This window comes from Nyctereutes procyonoides, unplaced genomic scaffold (genome assembly GCF_905146905.1).
Source record: "Nyctereutes procyonoides isolate TBG_1078 unplaced genomic scaffold, NYPRO_anot_genome, whole genome shotgun sequence".
Classification (NCBI taxonomy): domain Eukaryota; kingdom Metazoa; phylum Chordata; class Mammalia; order Carnivora; family Canidae; genus Nyctereutes; species Nyctereutes procyonoides.
Window position 1 is genome coordinate 65,487,752 of NW_026575142.1, and position 22,540 is coordinate 65,510,291.

The 22,540-nt window shown below is 34.6% G+C and overlaps 1 protein-coding gene across 4 annotated transcripts in view; it reads left to right on the forward strand.

Annotated features, from left to right (window-relative positions):
- The window catches only part of MYNN (myoneurin), a 35,107-nt gene that overhangs the window by 3,821 nt on the left and 8,746 nt on the right, over positions 1-22,540 (forward strand). The window contains exons 3-9 of one of the 4 annotated variants that reach the window (XR_008662119.1): positions 2,615-3,408; positions 4,149-4,308; positions 6,812-6,990; positions 7,880-7,963; positions 8,954-9,040; positions 10,722-11,041; positions 18,191-18,261. Coding sequence is in view for 2 of the 4 variants with exons in the window: in XM_055307704.1 (XP_055163679.1) it covers positions 2,615-3,408; positions 4,149-4,308; positions 6,812-6,990; positions 7,880-7,963; positions 8,954-9,040; positions 10,722-10,984 (1,567 nt within the window). In the remaining 2 variants the exon portion in view is untranslated. Of the gene's footprint in view, positions 1-2,614; positions 3,409-4,148; positions 4,309-6,811; positions 6,991-7,879; positions 7,964-8,953; positions 9,041-10,721; positions 12,355-18,190; positions 18,262-22,540 lie in introns of those variants that run through there. The other 3 variants (XR_008662120.1, XM_055307704.1, XM_055307706.1) reach the window with 3 other exon arrangements.

Here is a 22,540-nt window from a genome sequence, read left to right on the forward strand (position 1 = left end):
CGACTTAGTGATTAAGCTTGGTGAAAAAAACAAAATAATAGAGAATTAAGTGGACTCACAAGCCAGATTTCCTTGGTCACATGTTAGTTCTAACACATAGTGATCTTGTACAAGTTACTTTCTTTGGACCTCTGAGCCTTCCTTTGTATATAAATTGGGATTACTATAGATTGCATAGACATGTCCAGAGGATTAAATGAACTATTCATGTAAAGTATTTAGCCATATACCTAGCAATATGTAATGAAATGACTTTCAGGGACTGTTCAAAGATGAAACAAGTTTGCAAGCACTGTAACTTCGTGCTTGTAAACATCAGATTATTTGTTGATGTAAACAAATACTGATTGGTGCTTTTAACTGTAACTGTGGTTATAGGCTGTCTGTGAAATAGATGAATAATTTGTACAAAATACTGTATCAGTACTGAACACTTAATGTGCTACTCAGTGCTAGTTTCTATTGTTCTTTTTTTTTTTTTAATTTTTTTTTTTTTTATTTATTTATGATAGGCACACAGTGAGAGAGAGAGAGGCAGAGACACAGGCAAAGGGAGAAGCAGGCTCCATACACCGGGAGCCTGACGTGGGATTCGATCCCGGGTCTCCAGGATCGTGCCCTGGGCCAAAGGCAGGAGCTAAACCACTGCGCCACCCAGGGATCCCTAGTTTCTATTGTTCTTAAAGGCTACCGGACTTTGTTATGTGTTTGATGCTTCATTTTATGGAGCACTAAGTGTAATTATAATTTGAGGCCTAAGTATAATAAGTGATCAGTTTGGCTTCATTCTAGTGGTATCTCTCATTTATTGTAATTTAAGAATAGACTATGTAACAAAATTAAAATGCCTAAGGAATAATAACATTTTTGGGAAGTGATGATGCTACTGTATACATGGCAAAAAAAAAATATTTTGTATAAGAGATGAACGAGATTGTGTTTATATTTGTAGCATTTGTGCTATATCTTTGCAAATAGAGAATTAGTTTCAAAGGTCATTCATTATATATTCCAAAATTATAGCTGGAGGACATAAGAAAATAAATCTTTAATGAATTTTCATCTAGAGGAAAGACTCCATTTGCAAATAGATAATATTCCAAAAGTTTTTTTATAATATGTTTAGGAACTTCAGGTATATTTTCCCAGAGAATAAAATATTCCCTATACTTGTATACTTATGATTAGGTTTTCAAACTGGCCTATAAACCTATTTAATCTATAACGAGCTGAGAAATGATTGTGTATAGAAAGAAAGGCAGTTTTTTAAAAGCCAGTGTGATGTTAAATTAAAAAAGAGGAAACATACAGGTGGCACTTGAAGTAAAGAAGCTTTCATTAGATGATGAGAAAATGGATAGAGATCTATAGATACTGGAGTATACATTCAAAGACCTGAGTGGTTCGTGACACTAGTTAATTTTTTATTTCATTTCAAATTTTACTTTTTTTTTTTTAATAAAAAAAGATGTATTAATAGCACTACATATTATCAGCCATGATTAAAACCATTTTCTGGCTCATATATATAATGAAGAGGGTAAAAAGAAAAGTTTCTTCCTGAAGAGTTTAATATTATTCGGGGGAAATGGCAAGTAGGAAGGTTACTTGAAGGGTATGTTTGTGTGCATGTATATCTGTCCTCAGACAACTAAAAGTGTCCTATTTTTGTATTAATACCAACTCAACTCTCAGATTTTATAGCTAAGAAAAATTAAAGTGCCCAGAGGTTCTGACTTACCCTGATTAATTCACCTAGTAATGCCAGAGCCAGTGCTAGAGTAATCAATTTTTCACTACATTGTAAACTTCTGGGGGCAGGGACTATTTGATATTTCTTAATATCCCTCTTAGTGTACCACACACAGTAGATGACCAGTAAATTTTGACTGGAACATTGAACAGTGTGAACTGAAGTCTTTCTATGTAATTCTAATAATGACAGACTCTCCAATTACTGAGGGTTGAGTATCTCTCTCACACACACATTGGACAGTTTTTAGAGATTAGTGTATTCTAAATCCTTGTTCTTTCCAAGTATAATCAACAAAGCAGCAGCATTGGCATCACCAGCAAGTGTGTTAGAAATGCCGACACTTTGGTCCCACCACAGGCCTTACCACAGGATCTGAATCTACATTTAACAAGACATCTGAGTGACTCACGTGTGTGGGAAAGTTTGAGAAGCACAGTTAAAGTCCCTCACAGGGGAGCAGAGCAACTTGCTGTTGCCAGTCCAGAAAAGGTGCTTGCTATCTGAATAGGTCTCAGGATGAATGAGAGAAGTCAGCAAGTTGCCAACAGCTACTTTTGTGTTTCAAGTGTTTTTTAAGACATGCAGTAATTTTAACATTTTATTTTCCCGTAGTAGTACATATGTAGTATGTAACTATTCTTTTCAAGTTCTGCAAAACGGAGATTTTTCCCTACACATATTCTGAATGAGTACTTCTGAATGAGTAAATGCATTTTTGTAAATCTGTTCTTTTAGTTATGTGGTTTTCATCATTCTGCTTCATTAGGTTTTGAAAAGACATTGAAATATATGTACAGCTCTGTTTCACAAAGTTTTTCTTTGCTCAGAATATTGTCATTTAGCCTTGTTTCCTTACAGTTGGAATGTTAAAGAAATTCATCAGGCCGCTGACTATCTCAAAGTGGAAGAGGTGGTCACTAAGTGTAAAATAAAGATGGAAGATTTTGCTTTTATTGCTAATCCCTCTTCTACAGAGATATCTAGTATTACTGGAAACATTGAATTGAATCAACAGACTTGTCTCCTTACTCTACGGGATTATAACAGTCGGGAAAAATCAGAAGTGTCTACAGATTTAGTTCAGGCAAATCCTAAACAAGGGACTTTAGCAAAGAAGTCCTCTCAAAATAAAAAGAAGAAGAAGGCCTTCAGCTCCCAGAAAACAGGACAGAATAAAACAGTGCAATATCCCAGTGACATTTTAGAGAATGCATCTGTTGAGTTATTTTTAGATGCAAATAAATTATCCACACCTGTAATAGAACAAGTTGCACAAAGAAATGATAATTCAGAACTCGAGTTGACATCAGTCGTGGAAAACACTTTTCCAGCACAAGATATTGTGCAAACTGTTACAGTGAAACGGAAACGTGGAAAATCACAGCCAAACTGTGCTCTGAAAGAACACTCTATGTCCAACATAGCCAGTGTCAAGAATTCTTATGAGCTGGAGAGCTCTGGGGAGGAGCTGGATCAGAGGTATTCCAAGGCCAAGCCAATGTGTAACACGTGTGGGAAAGTGTTTTCGGAAGCCAGCAGTTTGAGAAGGCACATGAGAATACATAAAGGAGTTAAACCTTATGTCTGCCACTTGTGTGGAAAGGCATTTACCCAGTGTAACCAGCTGAAAACGCATGTAAGAACTCATACAGGTAAGACTGGTTTGTGGGAGATACACAAATATGTTTATATGCTGTGGCTGAAACAATATTTTTGTACAGAATAAATTAATATGCAGTGTTGACTTTGTGACCAACATTTGGTATATACTTGCATTCACAAAGTATTTAGCATGTTAGAGTATTGAAAATTTCTTTGTAATTGTGACCAAGTATTTAATGGCTATTTGTTTTATTGCTGCTGATAACCCTGGGGTCCTAATGTATGAGGTCTTTCTACCATTTTCCCCTCATAGTTAAACATAAACTTGATTCTAGCTTGCTAAGTATTTAACAGAGACAAAGATTAAGAGAACTGAAAAAAAGTAGTTATAACTCAGGACAACTCTCAGACTTTGTCAACACATCTCACCTCCTGCTGCCCAGAATTTGTCAACTTCTGAATGTGTTTCTTTAGAATTACACATACTTTCATTCCTCAGCCTCTACGTTTACCTTTGTTGGTACACTTAGATTTTACTTGATAAGATGCAGTATGTATTTCTCTCATTGATCACCTTTCACTATTATGAGTTGAGAAACTCTGATTTAATTCTACCATTGTTTTCAGTAGACAATCTGGAGAAAATCCTATTTGCCTCTTTATTTCTAGCAGTTAACATTTTTGAATACTGAGAATAGTACTGTTGATAAACTCTTGAAAGCTTATGTGGCTCAAGCAACTAAAACAAGATCTCCTTTTAAATATAAATTGTATTTGCTTGTTCTTTTAGGTGAGAAGCCATACAAATGTGAATTGTGTGATAAAGGATTTGCTCAGAAATGCCAGCTGGTCTTCCATAGTCGTATGCATCATGGTGAGGAAAAACCCTATAAATGTGATGTATGCAATTTACAATTTGCAACTTCTAGCAATCTCAAGATTCATGCAAGGTAAAAAACAAAAAAATAAGTTGTTTGATCTTTGAGTCTGTTGTCCACCACAGTCTTTTGAATAGACTACTTTATTAGCACTCAGGATAGTAGAGTTCTAATTGTGGCTCCATCATTAAATTTTCTTAGAATGGTCGAGGAACCAGAAGGAAGCCATGGTGACTAGAGAGGGATGATAAGGGAGAGAAATGAGATCAGAATGGCGATAAGACTTATAGATGGTATAAGGTTTTATAGGCCTAAAGCTTTTACTCTCGCGATTGGGAAGTAGGTGATGTGATCTTGCTTGCATTTTAAGGGGATGACTCTGGCTGCTGTATTAGAGGAAAAAGTGTAAGATTGTAAGTTTTTTTTTTTCAGACACAGAAATCAGAAAGTTTATTTAAAACCTCTCACAACTAATATATTGTTATTAGACAATCATTTATTTAAAATAATATCCTAAATACTTACAAAAATAAATCAAGTATTGCTTCTATATTTCAAGTGTCAAAGTCTTTGCCATAGAAAATAGAAAGAACCTCTTATAAACTAAACATAATATTTAGGCTACATCAAGTTTAATAATGGAACACTATTTTCTTTAATGGTTGTGCTTTTACAAGTTTCCAAACTACTTCTTTGCCATGTACAGGTTCACAATAGGAATGTATGCATACAACCATACACACACATTTTTACATAGGAATGCTTCTCATTAAATATGCATATAGAGAACCTAATGCAGTACTGTGGCCTAAAAGCCACCCCACAGAGCCAGATGTCCAGCTATACGGAAAGAGGTGTAGATGTAGAAACATTATCTAACGTTCAAATTAGCAATCTAGTTATCAGAGGTGGTGACATGAAGCAAAGCTACCGGTTAGGAAGCTATAGGTAAAACTCAAGTGAGAGTGGTAATGATTTAGGCCAAAGTGGTAACAGTGGTAAAGATAAGAAGTTGTCAGATTCTGGACATATTTTTAAAGGTAGAACAACAAAATTTGCTGCAGATTGGATGTAGGGTATGAAAGAAGCAAAGAAGAGTGGGATCAAAGATGGTTCTGAGGCTTACAGCCTGCACTTGAGAAGATGAAATTACTATTAACTGAAATGGAGATTTGTGGGTAGAGCAGTTGAAGAGAGAGTACAGGCATTCAGAGTAGACATCTGAACATAGTAAACTTGTGGCGACTCTTCGACATCTGAATGGAGTTGTACATTGGTTATGTAAGTCTGTAGTTCAGGGGACTGGTTTGAGCTGAAGATAGAAATGTGGGAGTCTTCAGCATATAGATAGTATTTAAGGCTTATAACACTGAATGAGGTCACCCAGAGAATGAATGTGGATAGAAAAGAGATCAAAGGACTGAATCATGAGGCACTCAGAGGTGACTAGGAAGGAGCAACCAGTATCGGAGGAAAACCTTAGACTGCCCTGGAATCCAAGAGAAGGAAATTATTGCAGGAAGGAGCAATCAGCTATGTCAAATTCTGATGATAGGGAGGTGACGATTGAGAATTAACTATTGGATTTAGTAGAGTGAGAGGTCAGCAGTGCTCTTGACAAGCAATGTTAGCAGAACCTAGTAGAGAAGAGATTGGTAAAGAAGAAATGAAGGTAGAACAGTTGGAGATTCAAATTTTTGATAAAGGGGAGCAGAGAAACGGAGGAGCAAGAGGTCTAGGGTCTTTTTTTTAAGATTGAAGACATTAATATATTTGTATGCTGCAGTACAATGAGATGGGAAAACTGAATGGTGGAGGAAATTACAGGAATGATATCATTAAGCAAGGGGGATGGGATCCCTGGGTGGCGCAGCGGTTTGGCGCCTGCCTTTGGCCCAGGGCGCGATCCTGGAGACCCGGGATCGAGTCCCACGTCGGGCTCCCGGTGCATGGAGCCTGCTTCTCCCTCTGCCTGTGTCTCTCTCTGTGTGACTATCATGAATAAATAAATAAAATCTTAAAAAAAAAAAAAAAAAAAAGCAAGGGGGATAGTATCTTAATTATGCAAATGGTAGTAGTTGGATTTAGATGAACTGTCACCCTCATGTTAGAGTTAACCAGAAGGACAGCAAATACATAGATGCAGATGGCCATAGGCAGAGAGTTTGGATGGTGGAAATTTTCTTCTGATTGCTTAAATTTTTCTCAGTAAAACAGGAAGCAAGGCCATCCACTAAGGATGAGGATGGGTGAGGAAGTGCTGGAGGTTTAAGGAAAGAGTTTTGAAGAGTGAGTAAATGGACAAGTGAAAATAATTGCCTGTGGTATTAGGGGCACACTTGACAACCATATAAAGATGATGGTAAAATGTTTTTAACTGATCTTCGAACAGATAATAACCAAAACATTTATTTTTGACAGTATACATTGAAACTGTTGATTTTAAATACACGTTTTTGGACTGTTAAGATGAAGTAAAATACTGTGTGAAAATTGTATGAAAAATGCTTATTATATAGGTTGGACCCAAATTGTTCTACTTACCAGCATGTACTTTATATTTATTTATGAATAGGAAGCATAGTGGAGAGAAGCCATATGTCTGTGATAGGTGTGGACAGAGATTTGCTCAAGCCAGCACATTGACCTATCATGTTCGTAGGCATACTGGAGAAAAGCCTTATGTGTGTGATACTTGTGGGAAGGCTTTTGCTGTCTCTAGTTCTCTTATCACTCATTCTCGAAAACATACAGGTAAGATTTTGACAGAGATGTTTAAAATAAGGAAAGTTGTAAATAAAAGAAAGAAAAAGGGAAATTGAACCCTTCAAGAAAATAGATTACAGACTTTGTGTTGTATATCTGTTGTGTTTGTGCTTGTTGAAGCTTTTTGTGTTTGCGGTTTTCACATAAATATTAGATTTAAAAGCAGACATTTTCTAGATAATAATAGTGGGTAGAATTTTTTATCATCTATCTTTTATGTATAGTAGAATCAGATAATTTTGACAATATATAAACTTGAGACATTATTTTATGACCTTAGAAAAATCCTTAGCCTCTTGTTTTACTTCTCTTGAATAAAACAAGAGTGAAATCACAGGGTGCGGGGGGTGGGTTTAGGTGTAACATTGATTCTTATGACTTCTTAGGACTTGTCCTACGCAGACATTCTAAGATTGGTAAATTTAATGGATACTTCGAATGCAGAGTATCAGTTTTGAAGCAAATTATACTCAAAGACTTTCAGTTTGATAGGGTACTTTTTAAAATAGGTCTTTCCAAAATAATATTATTTCTCTTAATAATATGGTTAAGATAGGAAGAATTAAAGTAATGGATTGATGAGTTTTTAATCTTGTTTGTAATCATATAAAAATTGAACTTCTTGCCCAACTCTAGTCTACTGGAGGATATTTGCAGAAATAAAGTTTTATTCTATGAAAGGGATCAGGTTACATGAACAGTGTAAAATAATTAATATTCATCTAAGTCAGATCACACTGAAGATACCTCTAAAATACAATATTGAAAGAGGTTTTAATTTAAATAAATTTTAGAACAGGTTACTTTAGATTATTGTAATTGATAAATATTATATTGGTATAGTACACCACTTCGCTATCTTTTATTTTCCATCTAGGTGAAAAACCATACATATGTGGTATTTGTGGGAAAAGTTTTATTTCCTCAGGAGAGCTCAACAAACACTTTCGATCCCATACAGGTCTGTGTTTAGGGAGAACGTATTATTTTTTGTTCTCTCTAATTTCTTTTTATGTAAGCCTTGACTTTAAACCATTATCGACTATGTGGTATCTAGTCATACTCTACCTGTCGCAATATTTTAATGTATAAATATCAAGTTTTTATTTGTTTTGGCTTTTTTAGTTACTTGGAGTGGTATTAATTAAATTTGGTCTAGAATTGTATAGATTTTCTAATAGATAATAATAGTTTTTAAATGGTTTGGATTCAGTTACACAAGTGTATCAAGAAATGAAAAGGAATAGATAATATAGATAATACCAAGATAATATCAGATTATTCTCATCAAGTAATGTTCAGTTCAGTAAGCATATTTCCAGAATTTTAGTATTGCCATGTTTTTTGTAATAGTATTGTGTAGTATGAAAAAAATATGGAACAAATAAATTAAAACGAAGGAAAATGCCATTTTGAAAATGTACTATTTTCATTTTTAAAATTATTCCTTATACTTCCTATTTAGAATAGTATGAGCACCTGGTAGATATTTAATAGTCTATGTTCTCATGCTCCTTAGTTTATAAAGCATTGAACAGCTCTTATTTCAAAGGAATTATAATTTTGTAGCATTTTATTGTCCCTATTTTTCTAATTTGTAAGCTACCAGAAAGCAGAAACTGTCATTACACATTTTTTCCCCCTTACCCTGTTCCTCTTAGGGTCTGGCATATAACTGACACTTACTAAATATCTAATAGAAATAAAAGAGTAAGTTAAATTTCTGTTAATGAAAATGCTCAATTTTCCCAGAAATGGAGATGCTTTGTATAAAGAAGTGCCTAATGTGTATAGTTTCATTTCACTATATTATAACCAAGTGATTAAAAAGGTCCTTTGAAACTAAATTTAAACAGTATAGTAAATGTCTGCATTGTGTTCATAGACACTGATATTTTTGTCTTAGCAGCTTCTAAAATATTCAGTTTAAACTTTTTAACTTGCTTTTCAGGAGAAAGGCCATTTATCTGCGAATTGTGTGGAAATTCTTACACAGATATTAAAAATTTAAAGAAGCACAAAACAAAAGTCCATTCCGGTAAATGTTTGTGTTTTATAAAAATTTGGTGCTCTCCTATTGGTGCTATTCCTAAAATGTTGAGATGCACAGTATAACAGCTGAAATTAGATGTATGTTTTTGGAAGCTAAATATATATTTATTAGGAAGCTTTATAACTTGTAAATAAGTCACTAAGAATATCTTTCCATATTGACCTTCTAATAAACAGTACTTGAAATATTTCCTCTGTTAAAAAGCTGATTTATGAAGTTCAAGAATGAAACAATATTAAAAAATACGTATCATTATTCTTCATATTAGAGTCTGAGTTACCTAGGAATTACTATAGTTTTGGTTTTCTTTCTTTTTTTTTTTTTTAATTATTATAGTTTTGTGAAGAAGAAGGCATTATGAACCCTAATCCAGAAACATTGAAGAGGAAATAGGGTAATGAGTAGTCCCAGATTGGTACATAAAAATGGAAAGCCAGACTACAAAATTTTAAATCTGTTGCTTAAAATGAATCCTTGAAAAAGTTGTACTGTGTCACAATTAGAAACAAAACACTAGGCTTCTTCAGAGAATAGAGATGTTAACAAGTCTAATAGTAAACTGAAACATCATAAGGATTAAGTCAGTAACATCTGAAAACTGCAGTGTTAGTTCAGCAAACATTAAATGCCTCTACCTCCAAAATACACATAACTGCAAGATAAACAAAGTTGAACAAGGCACAGTCTTAGTCCTCAAAGAGTGTACAATCTGGTGTGGGAGACCAGAAATCTAAATAACTGTGATTATAAGAAAAATGTAAGGTATAATGGAGATACAAAAGTGTGAAGGAAGAGATTAAATCCTTCTGAGGTGAATATTGGAAAGGCTTAATTCTAGGGAACTGAAAGGAAAGAGTTCAAAGGATAGAGATAGGAAAAGGAAGGTTTGTCCCAGGCAAAGAGAACATTGTAAAGAGAGTCATTGGGACAAGAAGTGCAGGTTATATTCTTGGCTAGTTGAACTGAAGAGTGGTTTGGCAAGAACAGAGAGAATTATAATTTTATAGAAGTAAAAATGCAGTTTTGTCTAATAAAGACAAGGAGATTGAAATCATGTAAATACCTTGGAGTGACAGGAGCATGGTAAAGCTCATGGGAACTTTGAAGGCACAAGTGTATCATAGTCAGTGTGATAATCACTCCCTTACATAGAGCAGAATTTCTCACTTCTGAAAATATACAAAAGTGCCCCTGAACTTGAACTCAGAGAATAGCATGAATTACTTATTAATACATCAGTGAACAAATTTATGTGTGTAGCACTATTATTAAGTACTTTGAAGGAATTAGAGAAGCATAACTTGACATTTACCCTTAAGGAATTTATAGTCTGGTTGAGAATTCAGGGCATCTGAAGTAGAATGTTCAGTAGCAATAAGAGAGATGTCACAAGATGACGCATGAAAAATTGACAAGTGAACGATAAAATAGAAATGTTACTCTAGAACAATTAAGTCCATTTTCAGTTCAGGTTGGTGCTTGAACCTAGGCTTGAGGTCTGTACTGAATTTGAATAGGTAATGCAGGTAAATCAGCGCAAGAGAAACAGCACGAGTAAAAGGTGTGGAGCATGGAATTCAAGTTCTGGGAATAGTGAGCAGATTTAGTCTATCTAAGGGTTTTTGTTTTGTTTTCAAAGATAGCATACTTTCCCTTTCTATTTCAGGTGCAGATAAAATTCTAGATTCTGGTATAGAGGATCATCCCTTGAGTGAACAAGATTCCATACAAAAAAGTCCTTTATCAGAAACATTGGATGTGAAACCTTCTGATATGACTTTACCACTGTCTCTTCCACTTGGAACTGAGGACCACCACATCCTTCTGCCTGTCACAGATAATCAGTCTCCTACATCAGATACGTTGTTGAGGTCAACTGTGAATGGGTATTCAGAACCACAGTTGATTTTTTTACAGCAATTATACTGACTTTATGAGGAATATGGAATTGCTAAGACATCTCTGGTAGTAAACATAAACTCTCTGGTAAGGTGCATATATTATATTAAATTACCATTCATTTGAGTTGTGAACATTATTTTTCATTCACTGAAGTAAACACCTAATGCTGCATCGTAACTGCAATGCTTGTTTTGATTTTTGGCTTTTATATCTAGATTATAAACATAACATGTTAAGAAGTGAATTATACTGTAGTAGCACTATTTTGGATGAGTAAGTTTTATTTTCTTTTAGAGCTGCCTTAATTCATTTTTATTTTGCATTTTGAATTGCCTTTCATTTATTGAAGTGGAATCTTTCCGTTTATATGAGTCGGGTTTGACCTGTGGGATTTTTTTAGTTTTGTCCCCCTCAAAATTTAAGCAAAATCGATGATAGTATCAGCCAAGAGTGTTGCTGTTACTGAGCCCCTTAGGCCAATACATAAACTATGAGGGAAATGTAAGTTTTCATATTTCTTCTTAAGAGAATTTCGGTACTGATAAGAATTGTGCTATTTAATATATTCCATTGGAGGTAACTTTTCTACTGAAAAAAGTGTTTTTCTTAAAACCTAGAAAACTGTATATTATACATTTTTGTTCATTTAGAATTCAGTATTCTGGAGAATAGCAAGAGTCCGTACTTTTGAGTTATCTGAGACTATATTTGCAATATGAGTTTTAAATAGATCATTGATGTTTTTAACTTGTTAAAAGACAATTTCAAAATTTGATTCAAGTTATGTTTTAATAGGTTTCTAGATTACTGGAGATGAGGAAAATATACAGAGTTTTGAAAATTTTTGATAAGCCTCTCTTATACCTGTTACACTCTTTTTAAAATACTAAGTTCTAAAAAATTTTTTTAAATATAAACTTAATGCATACTCTAAATCATTTGGCCTCTGAATTGACACATTATAATTATGTAAAGAGTTAAGAAATTAGCTTCAGTTGTAAATGAACATTTGAGGTATCAGAAAGCCAGTTTATTAAATATTTTATATTTAAGTTTTCTATAGGTTTTGAGTTTTAAAATTTTAAAAATTAAACCACAACATTTGGCTATTGTCATAGTTTCACAGTAGTCTGCTTCCTTCCTGCTGAATGTAGAAAATTGAGTATCATTTGAATATTTACTACCAGTCTTCCCCATCCCACTTTTGCCACATAATTGATTTTTTTACCGCCTAATCTTTCAGCATTAAATTCTCAGTTCCACAGAGTCAATTCCTATACTGCTGATAAACACCATGGTGACATTATTTCATATTTCTGCTATGCGTTAGCTGTGGCTTATATGTTTTCTGGCTTTAAACTACACTTATAATAAACTTAAAGTGGGTTTTTTGGGTATTGATTTCTTTAATTGTATTTTCTCTGGCGTCCTAGTCAGAGGAACCAGCTAAGAGAGGACGTAGTAAAACTCCTGAATTCTTGTAGAGATTGTCACCATTTCCCAGCACACTCAGCATTCTCACCATAGCATTTGCCACCAGTGGGACTGACTTAACTGAATAGACTTTGAACTCTATTGCCTTTATATAGTAGACATCAAGCTTCGTATTTATTTAAGAAATCTAATTATGCGTGTGTATTAATACACTGGTTTAAATACAATTTACAAAGTCCTAAAATGTTCAACTAATCTCTTCTGGCTTAAATTCAATAGGAGTTTATTGGGATGTGAAGAAATTAAGGAAAATTAAAAAACTCAGCCTCTTTAAGAAGTCTGCTGAAATGAAGAGGTTATATTTAATTTATATTTTCATTAATCCAAGCATCTATTGAATAAAACTTCAAAAACTGATACAGTGATGTCAAAATTTTATGAGAGCAGTAGTCACCAAATTGCAACTAATATGGTAATTAGCATTTTGCATAGATTAGCCTTCAAATTTATTATTTTTAATATTATTGGATTGGAATGGCTAAGGTTGATTTACTGTGCTTTTTCTTCATCACAGTATCTGTTCTTGATAGCTAAAATAATTTTATTTTAAGTTGACATGGCTTGATGCTCTTCCAGAGTGACATGTAAGAAATCTTGAAGGCTGAGGTTGCAAACTTGTCATCCTTCTCAAAATTCTATACTATTCTATACTATTCCTTATCATAATAAATCATATATTTTAGTTGTATCTGGTATCATCCTAACACTCATATTTATCATTTTAATTAAGTCTTTTTTAAAATATATTTGTTAAATGCAGTTTTCGGAAAAGTCTATTCTTAATTAAATATGACTAAATTTTTGAAAGTCTGTTTAGGATGTTGAAGATCTTACTGAGAAATTATTTTCTAAAATAATTTTGTATGTATTAGATTATTTCTACTGTATTGTTAGATTTTAGAGTTTTTGAAAAGAAACCATAGATTATATATAAATGATTTTTTGCTGTTTTTAAATGGTATTTGTTTTATGTTTAATTTCATAGGATGATTTTGATAGACATATTTTAGAAAAAATTTTTTAAAGAAAAAGTTCAATCAGTTCTCTTGCAAAAGCAGTTTATCACTTCTGTATATTTCAATTCTGCAGAAATTATACAAATGAGAGTAGTTGAAATGTACATGTATAAAGACAATCTACATGTTCTTGTTTTTTAAAATATCCTAGGACAATAGTTGTAACATTTGATGGATATCAGAAACATTTAAAAAAATAACACTATCCAAACCCCACCCCACCTTAGGCCTACTGAATAGTCCAGTCTCTGGGACATATATGCTGGAAAAGCTCCACAGGTGATTTTAATATAACCAGACATTGAGAACTATCTTAAATGTTTCTTGTTTTTTGGGGAAGCATTTAAAAATGAAGCCCTTCATTTTTTTCATAACTTTTTCATCTTATACTCAGATTTTAAGTCTTTAGAATTTCCCTAGAAATAGCACCAAGTAAAAAGAAATTGTATTTTAATGCAATCTCTGTAAATTCTATATTTTTACTCATTATTTATGAACAGTATGGAGTTTTAGTTAATGGAGCATTAATTTCTTGAAACAGTGGTATGGTTACTCTCTTGTTCTCTGCAACCCGTGCCACCATTTATTCAAGAGAGATTTGGTGTATTTGCTTAAGGAATTAGGTAATTATCAGGTAGACATAATAACCATCCAGAAATAGGGTATTTAGTTTCAAAGTAAACATCATGGATGTAAACAGGTATTTGCATTAAAATGTTTAGCCAGTATTTCAAATGCTGGAAAATTATTGAAATTAAGATACATAAACCTGCAAAGATAAGGTAAACACCACCCTTAAGTCAAATAGGAAAGACAAGCCTGAACATAATGGCAGTAAAACAAGACAGAGTGTCAAGTGTTTCAGAGGAAGGCAAGGAAGGAAATAACGGAGCAGTCAACAAGAGCTGAATGGACAGAAACAGGGCCCATTGTCTACCCAGGGAGACAAACAGAAGATGGATGATGGGAAGGAATGTGCACAAAGCTAGCTGAGACAGGCTGAATGAAGAAAGTATGAAACAGGGAGGAGGTAGGAGTCAAAGACATGTCCAGCACTATGCCTGACACATCTTACATGAAATAGCCCTCAATCCTTAACCTGTGCTAAAGGAGTAGGATTGGATAACCAGGTTGGTAACCCGTGATCTCTCACACCCAAGCACAACTGACTGCTGAAGGGTGGGGATTAGAGAATCAGACAGCCTACATTTGTAACACATGATTCCATACTTAGATCTGCAGCTTAACTGAACATCTTACTAGGGAGAAAGAATTCTTAGGCCTGACCAAACTGGTTAGATTCTCAAGAATTTGAGCTCTGAAATTCAGAGACTTAGGTTTTGGAATATGTATAAGTGAAAAGATCATTTAGAACTGGCCCAGAGTGAGTGAAGCAAGCCAAAGTCTAAAAGAAATTATGAATAAGTAGAGAAAGCTGATCTACAGAACGAAGCAAGGGAATGAAGTAAGGTCACAGAACCAAGCCGCTGATTCTCTGTGAGAGAGAGGTGTGGCCTTGGAGTCCCCATTCTTGAGGTGGCACAGCACTATGCTTCATATCATTGTCCTGGGTGCCAGTGATTTTTTTTTTCCTGTTGTATCCTTACAGTAAATCCCCCTTTTCTTAGGCTTGAATGCGTTTCTTTTCCTTGCAGTTAGACAGCTCTGACTTTAATAAGACATCTAAGTTTTGATCCTTAATGACTGAGATGATGGTGATGCCATTAAGTGTGATAGGGAAGATGAAGAAGAGGTTTATGGAAGAAAAGACTTTATTTTAGATGCATTGAATTCGATTGGTGGTACAACAGCCATGTGAAAATGTCTAGTAGTACTTGGAAATAGAGCCCAAAATCTAGGAGAGGTTAAAGCTAGAGCTCAGATCTTGTAGGCTAATGATTACTGGCATAGAAATGATCAAGGTGGGCCTGGGAGATGGTATTGAGCAAAAGAAAATCTTTGGGGAAATACATTTAAAGAATGAGCAAAAAGATAGGAGTGGCTGGGTGGCTGAGTCAGTTAAGCATCTGACTCTTGATCTCAGCTCAGGCCTTGATTTCAGGATTGTGAGTTCAAGTCCCACTTTGGCATCATGCTGGGCATGGAGCCTACCTTAAAAAAATAAATAAAAGGTACAAAATGATAACAGGAAGAACACCAGGGTAGTGCAAATTTTATGAAGATGAAAGTGGTTTTGTACTGGTCATATGGTACAGAGAAATAGGGTACAAATCAAAGAAAACTTTTGGTTCGGTAATTGGAGTATGATGATCCTTTGAGAAGGCAATTGGAGTAATAGTGGAGATAGAAGCTAGCTGGATATGGTTTGAGTAGTAGTTAAGACATTGATTACTATTTAGTTGAAAAGCAGTGTGGAGCAGAATCATTTTTTGTCAGTATATAAAATAAAGCACTTTATTCCTTACTTTCAAATCTGAAACATCATAAAATGATGAGCATACATGATTTGCAGTACCATAATCAGAAGCTGCATTTGAGCCTGATCTTAAAGCATGACAAGAGGAGGATGGAAGGAAACTATATGGTTACAGATTTACTCTTTACAGTTCAGATGTGCAAAGAAGTGGGAGTTTTCTGACAGAACTTGCATTTCCTTCCACTTGAGCTCCCACCCCATGGGAAGTCAGGAAAATAGTAACTTTTAGTCTCAGCCAGTTGAAAAGGAAATACAATTTATGACATTGTAAGGTAATGCTTAAACTTTTGAAAATTCTCTTGTTTCTCTCCTTTGTCTTCTCTTTAATCTGGCATCCAGATGTTTGGAGGGGGTTTAAATAACATAATCAGGGAAAACTGTGTCTTCAGTTCTTCCACTTCTCTGGGTATCCTACTGGCCTCTTATGTAGTAGGCAACAGCTTGTAAAATATGTCATCAGGTTTGTCCTAGCTTGGTCAGAGCCCAGTAGTTCTTGACTAAATTGGCCTCACCTTGGTTCTAACAAATGTGGAGACCTCTGACATTTCTGCAGTTCTGATCAGGGTGCAGTTTAACCTGTGGCTGCCCACCTCCCCCAGCCAGCAGACTCAAAGTAAGCCTTTTTGCTTCCCATTCATCAACTTCCCACTCAGCTACCTTCTGAGTTTCTGAGTCTCCCCTTGGGAGAATAAAGAAACTTGTAGGTGCCCTCCATACAACACAAGAACAGAGATTACGCTGGACAGGCAAATCTCATTACCAAGGTTTACTTTCATGTGACTGTTTCCTACCCAGCCTGAGGAGAGGCCACCTCTTTCTAGAATCCTGTAAACTCCCCTACTACCCAGCATATTACAGATATCTCAAACCAATAAAAGATGAACTATTGTACAAAAGGAGTCAAAGTAAATTCTACAAGATTCAGTTTATATAAAATTCAAAAACAGGCAAAACTATATGGTGTTAGAAGTGGTTGCCTGTTGGAAGAAGATTGAGGGAGCTTCTCGGAAGCGTGTGGAATTTACTATCTATATCTAGGTCGTGGCTAACATGGATGGGTTAACTGCGTGATAATTCATCGACTTGTTCACTTAAGATTTTTTTTTTTTTTTTTTTTTGAGGTGGCTCAGTTGTTTAAGCATTTAACTCTTTATCGCAGCTCAGGCCCTAATCCTCAGGGTTGTGAGTTCAACCCCACATTGGGTTCCATGCTGGGCATGGAGCCTACTTTAAAAAAAGAAAATTTGTACTTTCTGTATGATTGCTATACTTCCATTTTAAAAAGTATATATTCAAAAAACTAACTTGAAGAATGAGAAAACCAGAGCATTGGTTCTTAACTTTGAGATTAAAGACCTGGATTGTAAAAATGCAGATTCCCCAGACTATCCTCGGAAGTTTTGATTCAGTAGGTCTGACTCTAAGAATCTGTAATTTTAACATTTGCCTCAGTGGTTTTGATGGTGCACACTTTAAAAATGCCGATTAGCATCTGTAGTTTAACAAACTATCCTTAACTCTGGACAGATACTCAAGTATAAGAGATTTGTCATATTGTTACTTGAATCTGAATTTATTGGATCTCTAATTGCTAGGAGCAACATTTCCTCACCCAGCTTAATGTTTTACAAATGTAATAACAGTTGTTTAAATTGTTCCTATTTTTTTTCCTATGGCTTGGTTTTATTGCATCCATTGAATTCTGCAGATTTTCAAATTTGATTAAAAGAATTTTATTCATTTCTTTTTGCATTCTTAACAATACAAAGACATTTGATTTTCCTGAGATATACAGCCTTTTTAGATAGAATATTTAGTTCTAGATTATTCAGCATGTAATAATGTAAAAGAACTCTGTAAAAAACAGCCAGTCTTTATATCTGCAGAGCAGAGATCTTAAAATGGAAATAAGATTTGAACATGCAGAACATTGTCAAGTAATGTCTGATAAAACCTAGTAAGTAAAATCACTAACTAGTAAAATAAATCAGTTTGTCAGGATACATAATGTCATTTGTATAATTCTGTAATCTATACAGTATAGTTTTGTTGGTTCCATTGTAAACATTGGCAGATCTGTAAGTGCTTTTCACATCAATGGAAGGTCATAGTATTTCTAAAATTCCATTACCAGATCGTGGTAGTTCCTTTGATATAGCATATAAACAGAATTTACCTCGATAAAAATAACAACTTGAATTCTATTTCACCCATTATTAATTAACATGAACTGTTGAGTATGTATTTTTCAATCAATTCCAGATGTTTTAAGATTTTGTTTTTCAGCACAGACTCAACCTGATAGCAACCATCCTGGATGATTCCCATTCATCTCTGAAAACATGAGAATGGATTTGGTAAGGCATTTAGGTCTTTTTCTGGTTCAATAACTCTGTAACATTAAGTGAAAATAGTGCCTCATACAGTTTTTAGATGTTCTTCCCCGTACATAACCACCACCACCCTCTGTGACCACCCTCCCATTATCCCCAGGAAGTCAGGAACGTGATGTTAGGTGCCAAATATAAGGAAAGACTGGTAAAACTTCAAGAATCATTAAATAATAATGAGTAGGGGATATTGATCTTAATTATTTAATCTACCAAAGGACTGGGCAGATGTGAGCTTTATTTGATATACTAATATTTAAAAAATACAGCTATGATTGAGGGAATTTGCAATACTGTAAGTGAAGGCCAGTACTTAGACAACAGTAAAGTTGACCCCCACCTTAATCCACCTCCTCCCTATGACATTTAGAGATAAATGGTATTTTCTTGTAGACTGCAAAACCTCAGCTTAAATTAACCTTTTAAAACTGTCCACATGTCTTTTTTCACACTTTGCTTGACAAGTAAATCCTTCAAATGAAGCAGCCTTTTCTTGGTGTGTGTGAATAAATTTGTGAATATAAGTCTATAATCAAAGCATCATAGTATCGGTTGCATCCTCATAGGAATCTTAATTTGAAAACAAGATTGGCCATAGACTACAGTAATTACTTGCCATCAAATCATTAAAATCTACTGACATCTTCTAAAAGAGAACAATCTTAAAAAGTTCACTGGCATCACTAACTTGGAAAGCATACATTTACATGTATTTGTAATATAAGTGTTTAACCTGTATTTGTGAAATTGTATTGACAAGTATAATTACCTAAATGAGATATATAAAATATTTTTTCAACTTCTAAACCCCGTGAAATTCCTTGGCGGTCTGCCACCTGAACCCTTTTTACCATTTCATGACAACTTTCAGTTAGGATACCTATAATGACTTTTTCTTTTTATGCTATTCTATTATTTAATGATATTTTTTATTTTTTTTTTTTAGATTTTTATTTATTTATTCATGAGAGAGAGAGGGAGAAGGGAGAAGCAGAGACACAAGCAGAGGGAGAAGCAGGCTCCCCGCAGGAAGTGGGACTCAATCCCAGACCCTAGGATCACATCCTGAGCCAAAGGCAGATGTTCAACTGCTGAGCTACCCAGGCGTCCCTAATAATATTTTCTTTTGAAAAACAAGTTAGTTTAATTCCTTGTAGTTTTTTTTCCTCCATCGTTAAAATTTTAGTTTCTTTTCTCCCTCCCCCCCCCCCCCCCCGGCTCCCGGCTCCCAGCCCTTTTTTATTTTTAAAAAAATTTTTTTTAAAATTTTTATTTATTTATGATAGTCACACACACACACACACACAGAGAGAGAGAGAGAGAGAGAGAGAGAGAGAGAGAGGCAGAGACACAGGCAGAGGGAGAAGCAGGCTCCATGCACCGGGAGCCCAACGTGGGATTTGATCCCGGGCCTCCAGGACCGCGCCCTGGGCCAAAGGCAGGCGCCAAACCGCTGCGCCACCCAGGGATCCCTTGTTTTATTTTTTTAATTGATGTATAGTTGAAACGTTAGTTTCAGGGGTACAACATAGAGATCTGGCAATGATCTACATACATTACGAAATGCTCACTGTGATAAGTGTAGATACCATCTGTCACTGTACGGTGTTATTACAAGATTATTGCATATGTTCTCTATGCTGTACTTTTTCATTATAACTTACTTTAATAAGATTGGAAATTTGTACCTCTTAATCTCTTTCATCTGATTTGTCTATCTTTTCATATCCCTCCCCTCTGTCAACCAGTAGTTTGTCGTCTGTTTTTCTTTGTTCATTTGTTTCTGATTCCACATATAAGTGAAAGCATATGTTGTCTTTCTCCATCAACTTATCTCACATACCATAACCTTTAGGTCCATCAGTGTTGCCAATGGCAAGATTTCTTTCTTTTTTATGATTAATAGTCCATTGTGTATCTCTACCACATCTTTCTCCATTCATCTATTGATGGACACTTAGGTTGCTTCTGTATCCTGGGTGTTATAAATAAAGCTGCTATAAACGTAGGGATGCATATCTTTTCAAAATAATGGTTTTGTTTTCTTTGGGTAAATGCATACAAATGGAATTGCTAGATCATATGGTAGTTATATTTTTATTTTTTTGGAGGAATTTCCATACGGTCTTCCATAGTGTTGGTACCAATTTACATTCTCATCAGCAGCCCATAAGGGTTCCCTTTTCTCCACACCAATAGTTTTCTCCTAACACTTAGCTCCAGTAATTTTGATACTAGCCATTCTGACAGGTGTGAAGTGATATAATTGTGGTTTTGATTTGCATTTCCCTGATGATTAGCGATGCTGAGCATCTTTTCATGTGTCTGTGGCCATCTGTATATCCTTGGAAAAATGTCCATTCAGGTTAAATTGTTTGGGGTTTTTGGTTTCTAGTTGTAGGAGTTCTTTATATATATTTTGGATATTAACTTCTTTTTGTAAATGTCAGTTGCAAATATCTTCTCCCATTCAATAGGTTGCTTATGTGTTTTGACTCTTTTCCTCACCGTGCAAAAGCTTTTTAATTGGATATAGTCCCAGTTGTTTATTTTTGCTTTTTTTCCTCTTGCCTGAGGAGACATTTCCAGAAAAATACTGCCAAGACTGATGGCCAAGAGATTACAGCACGGCCTATGTTTTTCTTTAAGAGTTTTGTGGTTTCAGGTCTTTTACATTTAGGTCTTTAACCCATTTTGAGTTTACTTTTGTGTATGGCTTAAGAAAGTGGTCCTGTTTTCCCAAGACCATTTATTGAAGAGACTGTCTTTTCTCCATTGTGTATTCTTGCCTCCTTTGTCATAGGTTAATTAACCATATAAACATGGGGTTTTTTCCTGAACTCTCAGTTCTATTCCATTCATCTAGGTGTTGGTTTTTGTGCCAGTACCATGTTTTAATTATTACAGCTTTGTTGCATAGTTTGAAATCTCAGATTGTGATATGTCAAGACTGCTTCAGTTATTCAGGGTCTTAAGTGGTTCTATTCAAATTTTAGGATTTTTCTTTTCTAGTTATGTGAAAAATGCCATTAGTATTTTGATAAGGATTGCATTAATTCTGTAAATTGCTTTGGGTAGTATGGATGTTTTAACAATATTAAGTCTTCTGTGAGTCTTTCCATTGTTTGTGTTGTCCTCAATTTCTTTCATCAGTGTCTTTTTTTTTTTTTAACCTTAATTTTTTTTAGGAAAGCTCTACACCCAAAGTGGGACTCAAACTCACAAGAGTCACATGCTCTTCTGACTGAGCCAGACAGGCACCCCAGTATTTTATTCTTTTTGATAACAGTTGTTTATAGGACTGTTTTCTTAATTTTCTGCTGTAATATTGTGTATCCTGCAACTTAACTGAATTCATTTGATTCTAAATAATTTTTTGGTGGAGTCTTTAGTGTTTTCTATAATTAGTATCGTCTGCAAATTGACAGTTTTACTTCTTCCTTACCAATTCAGATGCCTTTTATTTTTGTCTGAGTGCTATGGCTAGGACTTCTAGTACATATTAAGTATAAGTGGTGAAAGTGGACATACTTGTTTCTGATCATAGGGGAAAACTTTCAGCTTTTTACCATTATGATGTTAGCTTTGGGTTTGTCATTTATGTCTTTTATTCTGTTGAGGGATGTTCCTTCTGTGCCCACTTTGAGTTTTTATCATCAATGGATGTTCAATTTTCATCCTTTTTCCTGCATCTACTGAGATGATCAAATGACTTTTATCCTTCATATTGTTAATGTATATCATGTCAGTTGATTTGCAGGTATTGAAACATTACATCCCTGGAATAAATATGACTTGATCATAGTGAATTATCTTGTAATGTATTTTTTTGAATTCTGTTCACTAAAATATTTTATCGAGGATTTTTGCATTTATGTTCGTCAGGAATTAATGGCTTATAGTTTACTTTTTTTTTTTTTTTTTTTGGTAGTCTCTTTGGTGTTGGTGTCAGGATAATGCTGACCTCATAGAATGGATTTTGGAGAACTTCTCCCTCTTCTATTTTTTGGGATAGCCTGAGGATAGGTATAAACATTTCTTTAAATATTTGGTAGAATTCCCCTGTGAAGTCATCTGATCCTGGATTTTTGTTGGGAGTTTTTTAAATCACTGGTCCAATTTTGTTACTAGTAATTGGCCTGTTTAGATTTTCTATTTCTTCTTGATTCAGTTGGAAGATTGTGTTTTTAGAAAGTCTGCTTCTTCTAGGTTGTCCAGTTTCTTGGCATATAGTTTTTTGTAGTAA